The sequence below is a fragment of the Salvelinus sp. IW2-2015 genome, linkage group LG7, assembly GCF_002910315.2.
Source record: "Salvelinus sp. IW2-2015 linkage group LG7, ASM291031v2, whole genome shotgun sequence".
Taxonomy (NCBI): Eukaryota; Metazoa; Chordata; class Actinopteri; order Salmoniformes; family Salmonidae; genus Salvelinus; species Salvelinus sp. IW2-2015.
Window position 1 is genome coordinate 21952149 of NC_036847.1, and position 12239 is coordinate 21964387.

A 12239-nucleotide genomic window follows, 5' to 3' on the forward strand; every position below is an offset into this window, starting at 1 on the left:
TAAACTTCTGACTTCAACTGTATATTTCTTCTAAATATAGTATAATCCATTTCTAAAATGACTAACTATAAGATTTTACCTTCCTTATAAGTCTGAAATACATATTTGTATATTTAGTGTTAGAGAAAATGTGCATATTTTCTAAAGGTCTCTTGATTAAAACGTCTGCCCCCATTGCTCTAGTTTGGCTTCCTGAACTTGTTAGGAAATCACCTTTCATCTCATATGACTTTTGTCCTTCTATGACAAATATAAATGTTTTTTTCTTTAAAATCTATGAATTATTTTAGATTACTGGCTATAAATCGATCTCTGAATGTGCCACAGCAACGAAACATCTCTCCCCTGCTGTGTTACGATGTATGTAGTCCAGGCATATGTTAGTGGCTGTGAGGTAGGGTTCAGCCAAGAGTTAAAGGAAAGTCAGAAGAGCGAATTAAATGGTAGGAGGGAGTCCAAGCTGGGACATGCTAGCTTCAAGTGTTGTTCGATTTCACATCCTGCTTCATACAGACAGAAGAGACATAATCCTGTGTCTGTGAGAATCTATTCCACCGCTCAATACAAGCCATTTCGATCTACAGTGTCCACAGATTGATTTATAATCAAAAATTTCAGTCAGTCAGAACCAGTACCAGAACCACGCATCAAAGATGTTTTAATTATAATCCACATGATAATTCACATTTCCTGTTGCTGCAGGGTTATTTGCCTGCTGTAACAAGCTGGCTCAAATTAAGATCCTACATTTGTATCCTTCACTTTGTTGTTCAGTTTCAATCTTTCTTCACTGCCCCCATAATGTGGACATATACTGTAATGTTAATGGTATAATGCCAAGTATATCCTAGAGCAGACACACTCAAAGCTTATCACAGAAAGGGATAACATGCATGTGATTCTCCTAGACAAGAGCAAAGCTGGGACACAACCTTCATAGGTTTTGATATTATCCTTAATGTGTACAATTGAATTTCAGTTTCTGTTGGCTAACATAAATGTACTGTCTGTATTGAGGAATATTGTTGTAGGAAACAAAGTCCCATACAGTTATTGTCCAATTACAGAGGTAAGCCATTTAGGAAGGTAATGGGCAATACAAAGAAAACCGTGGCCATCTTTACGATGTTGTGAGCTGCATGGTAATTGCTGTTATTTTCAAAGAAAAACATAGAATTATGTTAACATTTACACCCTGGCGACAGCACTGTCTGAGCACGAGAGATGTGATGCACCTGAGTGAGACCTGGAATCTTGTACAAAGAGGTTAGCAGTGGCAGCATTTCTGTCTTTTATTGTATGTGATTAGTGTACAGTGTACATTAGGGATACATTACTTTGCCTTAAGCCCAAAGCTTTTAGATTTTTAACAACCTCTAACTCTCAATGAACTAACTGAACAAATGTGCTTATGTCTTTTGGATCTCCTGCTGTCAATGTTTTGTTTTAGTTATAGAGATTCATTCTGAATCATTTGAACACCTTGCATCCACCTACATGGGGTCTTGTTACATAACGAGACCATGGTTATGATGGTGCCAGAGTTTCCCCAGATTATTTTCCTGGCATAGGGGGTGCCTCACCTATACAATGAGAGGGGAAAACTGCATGGTAGGGGTCTGCGTGGGTACACTCTTAGAAACATATGATAACCGTTTTTGGTTCCAGGTAGAACCCTCTGTGGAAAGGGTTATACATGGATCCCAAAACGGTTCTCTCTGGAACCAAGGGTTCTTTTATTTTTTTTATTTTGTTTCTAAGAGTGTAGAGAGGGGATGGCTGGGGCTTTAGGCAGTTGATAGGATGAGGATGACACTCCTATTTGACTGGCAGCAGGAGTTCAGTCAGTCAATGAGGTGATGAGTGGCAGCATGAGTACAGTTAGCCCTGTAGGTGGTGGGTGGCATCCGTAGTACAGTTAGCCCTGGAGGTGGTGGGTGACATCCATAGTACAGTTAGCCCTGGAGGTGGTGGGTGACATCCGTAGTACAGTTAGCCCTGGAGGTGGTGGGTGACATCCGTAGTACAGTCAGCCCTGGAGGTGGTGGGTGACATCCGTAGTACAGTCAGCCCTGGAGGTGGTGGGTGACATCCATAGTACAGTCAGCCCTGGAGGTGGTGGGTGACATCCATAGTACAGTCAGCCCTGGAGGTGGTGGGTGGCATCCGTAGTACAGTCAGCCCTGGAGGTGGTGGGTGGCATCCGTAGTACAGTCAGCCCTGGAGGTGGTGGGTGACATCCGTAGTACAGTCAGCCCTGCAGGTGGTGGGTGGCATCCGTAGTACAGTCAGCCCTGGAGGTGGTGGGTGACAATAGTAGACTGGCAGGTAGCTCTGTTAATTGTGCCATTGTCTTCTGGTTGAAAGGAGGGTGGCACAGCACCAAGCTCTCTTTTGTGCTTGATAAGGAGGACAAGGCAGCTGATTGGCAGGGTTGTCAGAACAGGGTTAATCATGCATGACGATATGCATGCTTTGCCAATCTGGGATGTTTGAGAAGATGGAGAGCATTGGCTTTACATTGCTCTGACGTTGCACATGAAATTAAGCTTAAAGAGCAACTATAAGAGTTTGATAATGTTCTTTCAAGGCTGTGCAATGGCTTCTGCACATGTTTTCTAAGTAATTAAAAGGGAGGCACTGCAGCAATGAGGTGTGAATTCAGTACGTTCTGTACTGTACTGTACGGTAGAAACAGATGATAAACGCTCATTCAAGCACAAAACAGCCTTAAAATATATTCCTTACTTCAAAGGAAGCTTATGCTGGCATCCAACCACTGAAAACGACAATAAGTAATGACTAACATCTTGAGCATTTTTGCTGCAAACAAAACCCAGCCAATGGCAAATACAGAAATCAGAAATCCGGTCATGACTCCAGCTGCTTTGATGTTGCAAAGGACAAAGCGGATACATGGGGATGGCTGGAATGGAAAACACTATCTATCTATAAACGCAGAAATAACCATTCCTGGTTTAAGTTAATCTTATGAATGGATTAATGTTTCCACATTGTTATCTGTTTGGAGGCGCTGTGTGAGGCTTTTCACTGTGATATTATTGTGGGAAAATGCAGAGGCAGTATCCTGTCAGAGGAAGGGCTGTAGATTGACAGGTGTGTAATCGTGGTGGCTCGAAAGGAGGGCCTGTTTCATGAGGCAATGACTGGCCCTATCTCACTAAATGATCCCTGGCACTGTTTATCCTCAGTGATAAAGACACTTGCATGCAGAGGGCCAGGGATGGAGGGCTTTGGATGGCACTGTAGCTGCAGTCAGGTGCAGGTAGTCGACAGGAGGCACAGCTGGAGACAGTCTTATGTTTGATTGATCCAATCTAAGCCAGGTCTGACAATTCCATACAAATATGCAAAATTTGATCATCAGAAATGATAAGGGTTTTGTTTGGAAGATGTTACTTTCTGATAATAGGGTGATTATATTCTGGCCACTTACACCTATACACAAGGTAAATGTAGTTACCTTTTGCACGTCAGACTGTGGAATGAAACAGAATGCAGGGGGTGAAATAGCAGCACAGATTCGATAACTTATTACTTTAGAGAGAAAGGTTTCTCTGCTCCTTTAGGAGAGACAGGATGGCTTCGCCTGGTGGAGTCAGTCTCTTGAGCACCATTTTCCTGCTGTGGCAATGAGGCACATTGGCGATCATATCAGTTTGTCAAGGCGGTTTTATCTGGCCCGGGACAGGGGTCCTAGCCCCCTCACAGAGTTACCCCACTCTGTACTCCGGAGGGGCAGCAATATTGTGCCGGGATCACCCAAGGCCATGTGAAATCTTCTCAGAATATTACATACTCCCCCTCAGTACCCCTTTATTTCCCACTTCAAGGAAAGCCCATTGATGCTTGCAACGTGATCAAATAATTCAATGACACTCATTTTACTCAGGCATCCTTCTCCACTGACGTTTATTTAGAGGCTTCTATATACACAACACTTAAAGAAAAAAATGATGTTATAGCAGATTTAATCATAAGTCATAGGTACCATATGGCAGGCTGCACTAACTCTTTAGATGTAAGAATTTCAGCATCCAGACTGAAGATAGAGCTGCAAAAAACGTTAAGTGCCAAAGCAGCACTATAACTAATGCATGTCATCTGTTGACATTCTCATGACAGACGACCTGTCGGGTTATTCCCTGTTGCCATAACACTAAGTTACTCATGATGTCTGGAAACACAATATCAGTCTACACCTCGGGCAAATCTATTAGGGATGTGGCTGGGAGCTGTGTTTGCAGTTTACACCCTTCTCCCTTTGTTCATCAGGCCCAGAATAGCTCAGCAACCCTGTCCCAAAGGGAGACAGAATGATGTTCCAAATAAGACATTGTAAAAGAAAAGCTTTTTGCGGTTTTGCAGGAGAATAATGCTGATGTTCACAACAGAGAGTGTCATATACATTTAATCTTCCAATCTTCTACATATTATCTTCTATGTTTTTGCAGTTACAGTTTTTTTAAATTAATGCATTTGTTTTCTACTGCTGTAGTAAATCAGTCCGTACTGTCTAACAACTCATTCAGATGACCTATATGATCAGACACGAAGACACATTTAATCCCATTGAGAATATGATATAATTTATATGGGAAAAGCACTCCGAGGCACACACTCAGGCATTGTGTTGATGTTCTCAAGATGCCTCTCCCTGATCCTTGCATGTAGCCATGCTTTCTGTGCACAGCTGTGAGTCCCAGCTGCCTTTACACTCAGTTGACTCCAACCACTCTACCACAGCCCCGGGCCCCGAGGGCAAGACATCTGTAGTACAGTCACTCACTGGGAGGCCTCCTCCATTAGTCACATGTCATAAACAAACAAATAGACACACCAATAAAAACATAAACAGGAGTTGATGAATAATTCATAAAGCACTTGAAAACAGAGCAGTGTCCACTCCATGTGTCTTATCACATCTGATGTTGGGGGTTTGATATTGTTGGAAGATCTACTAGGAGACAACTGCACTCATATGTTGTCTTGTTTAAACAATGTATAATTAGGTAATGTACTTTCAAAAAATCAAAGGTCAATGCTGTCACAAGGATCTTGAGAACCCTCTCCTTAGCCACTTGAACAGCACCATCTCTTTCTTGTTGTGTAACAATGTTTCCTTTGCTTGTTTCCTTCACAGATGTACATCCAGACCATGACTTTGACCATCTCTGTGAGCCTGAGTGCCTCTGTGTCTCTGGGGATGCTCTACATGCCAAAGGTCTACGTGGTCCTCTTCCACCCGGAGCAGAACGTGCCCAATCGCAAGCGCAGCCTCAAGGCTGTAGTCACCGCAGCCACCATGTCCAACAAGTTCCCCACCAAGGGTGGCCTGCGTCCCAACGGAGAGGCCAAGTCTGAGCTGTGTGAAAGCCTGGAGACACAAGGTTAGCAGCGAAGGCCTCCGGGTTAGGGATGGAGCGAGGGGGGAATGGAGATCAGGGGGAACAGAGGACAAAGGGACACAAGTTTAGTTTTTATAGCACTCGGTCCTTGAGTTTATGCCTTAAAGTCAGTCGGATGTAATTTTGAGGGGAAAGTATCAGGCTTGAAAAATGAAAAGCAATGCACTTGCCTTTATATAAACTTAATTGATGGCATTGTTATTTTACACCTCAACAGCTTTGTGAAATTATCTATTGTTATTTTCAGGATGTAGGGAATTGGTAGTGCATTTTGTTTCATGCCAACCCTAGTAGCATCAAGCATTGGCTGGTGCTCTGAAACGTGGCACTGTCGGCAAACAGGACATAAAGAACAGCACAGGGTGAGATGGATCGATAGGAAAGGCTTCACATTCAAGTATCATACTTTAGAGATGGCCATTCGTATTAACTTTCCAGTCTCCATTGGTGCAATAGGAGGCAAGATTATTGCTCCAGCACTTCAGCCCCATCTTACAGTAACACAGCTGCCGTGGTCGAAATTACCAAAATCCCTAAATGTAAAAGCGTATTCCAAATCATGAGAAAATACGTTGATTTATGGATAGTCACGCTCATTCATCCATACAGAATGACGTTTTCCTGTATCTAATGCATCATCAGTCAATATTCCCATTACCTTTGGAGAACCAAAGCCAATGTTGAGAACATGTTCTGAATCCTCTATCATAGTGCTATTTGAAATATGCAGTAGCACTTCCTCTGAATGTGTAGGAAACAGGAGATGAAACTCTCAATATGGGGTATGTCAAAGAGACTGCTACAAGGAGATGAACAGAGTTAGAAAAAATGGCATGCCATTTGGGAATGGAAAAATGATTATAGCACCCATGGGAAATGCTCCCCCAATTTCACAGTTTGACATCTATACCATGACCCATCTGGCCCAAGTCGGAGGACTAACAGCTGCTCTTTGTGCTTGTGTGTCAGACTGTGACGAAGGAGGAGAGCCCTGTGAGGGACTTTAGACGCTCAGGTAACGGATGGAGAGCCTGACAATCAGCTTGCCTCTCACTCTGTATGACTGACCACTTCTCCCCATTGACATTGTGCCAATGTTCAGTTGGATCCTATGCCTGCCTAAGATATGTACTGTATGCACAAAAACTTACCCACGGCTATAGCACCTTGGATGGTGTCAGACATTTATCACATTAACCTACACACCCTTGACCCACAGACGTCGGTAGACAATGTTGGCGTGTTGTACTGCAAATGGCCTGAGAATGTGGTAACAGCCTGATGGCAACGGATGTAGGGAGATGACACCACTGTGGGCTGAATGCCGGGGATAGCCGCGCATCCCCAGTCATTTGTTTCCCACGTTGACAAACGGAGGAATTTGCTGTAATGGGACGTAGAACAACAAAAAGATGTGGGAAAAGGGGAAAGACAGATGTGTCCACAAGCTCCAATTCTTTCTGGACCATCTATTTTTTTTATCTGGGCATCGCAGAGCATGAATATTTAAATGAGGTTAATTTATCAATGCTGCTCTGGGAGAGGTTCTGGGTGGAATGGAGAGTGCCCCCCCCCACCTACCACTCCCCCACTACACATCCAACCCTCCAGTACTGTTGTCCCACACACCCTCCCTCGCCACCCACTACACATCCCACCCTCAAAAACTGTTGCCTCCCACACCCTCCCTCTCAACACACCACACATCCATCCCTCACATAATGTTGCCTCCCACACCCTCCCTCTCCACCACAACACATCTCACCCTCCAGTACTGTAACGCAACACCCTCCCTCTCCCCCCACTATACATCCATCCGTCCAGTACTGTTTCCCACCACACCCTCCCTCTCCCACACTACACATCCCACCCTCAAAAACTGTTGCCCCCCACACAATCAATGTCCCCGCACTACACATTCCACCCTCCAGTACAGTTGCCTACCACACCCTCCCTCTCAACGCACCACACATCCATCCCTCACGTACTGTTGCCTCCCACACCCTCCCTCTCCACCAAAACACATCTCACCCTCCAGTACTGTTACACCACACCCTCCCTCTCCTCCCACTACACTTCCCACCCTCCAGTGTAGTGGCCCCCAACACCCTACCTCTCCTCTCAGTACACATCCATCCCTCCAGTACTGTTGCCTCCCACACCCTTCCTCCCCCCACTACACATCCCACCTTCCAGTACTGTTGCCTCCCACACCCTTCCTCCCCCCACTACACATCCCACCTTCCAGTACTGTTGCCCCCGAACCCTACCTCTTCCTCCACTACACATCCCACCCTCCAGTACTGTTGCACCCCACACTCTCCCGCTCCCCCCTACACATCCCTACCCTCCATTCTGTTAGCCACAAAAACTCCCTCTCCCCCGCTACACACTCCACCCTCCAGTAATGTTGCCTCCCACACCCTCCCTCTCCACACTACACATCCCACACCCTCCAGTAATGTTGCCTCCCACACCCTCCCTCTCCACCACTACACATCCCACCCTCCAGTAATGTTGCCTCCCACACCCTCCCTCTCCACCACTACACATCCCACCCTCCAGTAATGTTGCCTCCCACACCCTCCCTCTCCCCACACTACACATCCCTACCCTCCATTGCTGTTAGCCCACAAAAACTCCCTCTCCACCACTACACATCCACCCTCCAGTGTAGAGGCCCCCCACACCCTACCTCTCCACCACTACACATCCACACCCTCCAGTGTTGTTACGTCACACCCTTCCATGTCCCCAATGCACATCCAATCCGGCTAGTGCAGTATCCCCTCACATCCTCCCTTCTCCTCCCACTACACACCCCACCCTCCAGTATAGGTGTCCCCCATACCCCACCTCTACACCCACTACATATCCACCCTCCAGTATTGTTGCCCCTCACAGCCTCCCTCTCCCCCCACTACACGGTCCCATCCTCCAGTACTGTTGCCCCCCACACCCTACCTCTCCCCACTTCACATCCCACCCTCCAGAGTAGGGGTCCCACACACCCTCTCCCCCCACTACACATCCCAACTCCAGTACTGTTTACCCCCAAACCCTCCCTCTCCCCCACCACACATCCCTGTCCTCCAGTACTGATGCCACCCACCCAACACCTTACCCTCCTCCCACTAACATATCCCACCCTCCAGTATTGTTGCCCTCCACACCCTCCCTCTCCCCCACCACACATCCAGCCCCCCAGTTTTGTTTCTGTACAGCACTTTCAGATATCAGCTGATGTAAGAAGGGCTATATACATTTGATTTAATTTGATTTGTTACCCCCCACACCCTCCCCTTCCCCCACTATACAGCCCACCCTCCAGTGTAGTTGCCCCCCACATCCTAATTCTCCAACAACTACACATCACACCCTCCAGTACTGTTGCCCCACACACCATCCCTATCCCCCCACCACACATCAAGCTCTCCAGAGAGCCCACACACACTCACTGAGTCCACACACTCAATCCAGTTTGATTGAGTGTGTGGACAGGTGTCTTTTATACAGGTAARGAGTTCAAACAGGTGCAGTTAATACAGGTAATGAGTGGAGAACAGGAGGGCTTCTTAAAGAAAAACTAACAGGTCTGTGAGAGCCGGAATTCTTACTGGTTGGTAGGTGATCAAATACTTATGTCATGCAATAAAATGCAAATTAATTACTTAAAAATCATACAATGTGATTTTCTGGATTTTTGTTTTAGATTCCGTCTCTCACAGTTGAAGTGTACATATGATAAAAATTACAGACCTCTACATGCTTTGTAAGTAGGAAAACCTGCAAAATCAGCAGTGTATCAAATACTTGTTCTCCCCACTGTATGTGTGATGATTACACTGTAGAACAAGTGAACTGGTGACAGATTTATTTAGAGAGGACATACCATATCGGTCGGTTCAGTCCACAACTTGATAAAATAAGTAAACATTTTGTACAGTGTCTCTCACATCTGGTAATTGTGTGAGATCCACGTTCACCATGTACTGCATAGTTACATATTGTCATCTTATGCTCAATGTTATCACAATTCTCCAAGCTGTCTCTATGCTTTTCCGAGATGTTTTCATTTCTATCGACATGGTGCCACTGTTGCATGCTTTGCTTGGTGCACAGAGAAAGATCTGAATGTATCTACTGAGCCTTGCATTTGAATGAGTGCTATTGCATCACATACTACCCTATACTGTACTTAAAACAGGGCCGGCTACAGGCAAGAGTGTCTTTTTTCTTGGAACTCAGTCAGGGTCTCAACTTACCGTTAAGTTCGAAAAAGGAGCAAGTTCAAAATGTGGTTGTGCACCAGCAATGTGTCTCTTGTCATCTCAGTCACTGACAGTCACTCAATTAGCCATGTCAGCTAACCATTTTCATGTTGGTAAGTTAGTCTACCCAGCTTTCTAAACTTGTAGCAATTATGCCCAAATACCGACCGGTCATGCAGGGCACGTGCGCAGGGTCCCTGTCCTCCAGAAGAGCCCATTGGTTTTGTTAGTCACTCTCACTCAGATAAAATGTACATGGCATAAATCATGGCAAAATCTCGCTAAGGGCTCCCAAAAGGCCCAAAAGGCCCTGACGTAAAATTAACTGCAAGGGATTCTTTACCATGAAATAATCTGTACTTATAGGTCAAGCTGCAATTACTGGTTAAATAAGTAATTCTTAAGTCACTTTCAAAACAGTATATATCCATGTGGAGACATCTCACTGGGCACAGACGTCAATTCAATGTCTATTCCACGTTGGATCAACGCGATTTCATTGAACTGAGGTTGTTTCAACCAGTGTGTGCCCAGTGGGTTGTTACAACAGCATCCTGATAAGCAATTCAACATTAGTGTTGAGAGTCAATTACTAGCTATAGCCACATCTGTACCCTGCTCTGCCCTACTTTCCAGCAGATCAAGGAAATCTGCATTTAGATGCAATTTACAGTTGGCAACACATTTCCTAGGAAGTTAAATCATTCTGGTAATACTAACCACACAACATGACAAATGCTACCACTGCTTGCTATGCATATTAATTACTCTCTTACCCCACTGTTGGTTCCACCTGTACTCCCTGGTGACACTTGTGGTCTAAGGAAGTCATGCATAAATAGAAACTGTGTCGGCAATCACCTTAATGGACTGGAAGATAAGCCCCTGACAGATGGTTAAATGAGCCTTAATTGAATTGCCCAAATCTTCACCCACATCTTTTCCTTTCGCTCTTCTTTCCCTCTTCCTCTTTCACGGCTCTATTCACAGCATTGGCCTCCAAGCAGACATACATCAGCTACAGTAACCATGCCATCTAAGAGACAGACAGTGGAACTCCGGCTTGGAAGCATAGCAAGGACCTGCCCGTGGGGTGAACGAACACCAAAAACTGGAGAACCAAGATGAAAGAGCAGTGGCAAAGGTGGAGAAATGAGAATGAGAATAATCACTCAACATACAGAACTGATGTCACTATTTTCAAGAGGACAAGGCAAGGCAAATATATTGAATACCAAACAAAAGCAGTGGGGGGTGGGGAAGTGGGGATGTCAGGCAGACAGTGATGTCTCCCCTCCCCATCCTCCTTGTGACATGTCAAATACACCAGGCAGTCACGTTTCCAAATTCAGTCAGAGCCAATGACTTCAATTCAGTGTTTTCCTTCTGGAGTTTACAGAACAGCATTTCTCTTCTGGTGTTTTGTCTGAAGCTGACTAACACCCTCTTTGGTAAGAGTGAATTCAGTTTTCTCTTTGTGTGCAGCAGTGTTGTGTCTCTCTCTACCAGTAGTAATGTGCAATTATTTGCTTCCCTTTCTCCTCTGTCCTTTCCAATGCGGGTGTAATGCTGAACATAATATCAAATTAGTCAATAAGTCAAAGCTGTCAAAAGTAGATGAAAAAGTGTGTTGTTGGTGTGGGGTAAGTCTTCATTCAAGGCCAAAATAAACAAATATTAATCCTCAGGCTCTGTAACATTAACATTATGTTGTCATCATTTTAATGAAGGTCATAGTTGTGAAACAGAGCCAACAAGTATGCACCTTTCCAACATTTAACATGTCTGAATATTCAGTTCTACTGCACGTGTCCAATAAGTGTTTCCTTAACATTTTATACATCAAATAAAGCAATGGATTTTCACAGATGATAGCGATATCATAGCTGACACCATCTTTACGGCCTTGTATACAGTCATAGAGCATGCCTGTGGGAGCATAATGTTTACTGTGCTGTGTTTTCAAAATCTATTAAATGCAACATGTGTGAGGATTGTGGTTCAACAGACAGTGGCATTATCATGTTTTGACTATTACACACATGGTACCTTATGCAGATTAATGGAGATTAGAATACATGAAAAGGCATAAGAACTGGCTAAAAAGTAAAAGCCTTGTATGTTCAACACCGCCTACTTTTCAGTGAAATACAGCTTCAAGACTACAGCCCATAGACAGCCATGCACTGCCTCAGTGTATTCATGCTGGCATTCTCACATGTGAGAATATCATTTCATGGTCGTGTTCCATTAGAAATTCAGCAGTTCCATCTCAACGTGACGAATTTGGAATCTGTACCAGAAATGTCTAACATATAGCTAGCTATTGGCGATACGTTATGTAATGGTACAAAACACTATTTGGAGCCTCAGCAGTGTACTCTGTCTAGTGTGCACCATCCTTGGTTACGTTATTGACTTATTTGCCATTCACCTGTGATTTCAGTAATAGTGCTTGTTCCCTTAATGTTGTTCAGAGAAAGGAAGTCCCTCCACATCCACATGAGGGAATTGGGTTTAAAATCCCCTAAGGGCGATA

General features: G+C 44.7%; 1 protein-coding gene across 1 annotated transcript in view; it reads left to right on the forward strand.

Moving 5' to 3' along the window:
* LOC111966943 (metabotropic glutamate receptor 4-like) overlaps positions 1-11711 on the forward strand; it is a 239068-nt gene extending 227357 nt beyond the window's left edge. The window contains exons 9-10 of the mRNA XM_023991883.2: positions 5165-5411; positions 10691-11711. Of these exons, the coding sequence (XP_023847651.2) occupies positions 5165-5411; positions 10691-10740 (297 nt within the window). The 3' untranslated portion in view covers positions 10741-11711. The remainder of the gene's footprint in view (positions 1-5164; positions 5412-10690) is intronic.
* Positions 11712-12239: the final 528 nt, after the last annotated feature.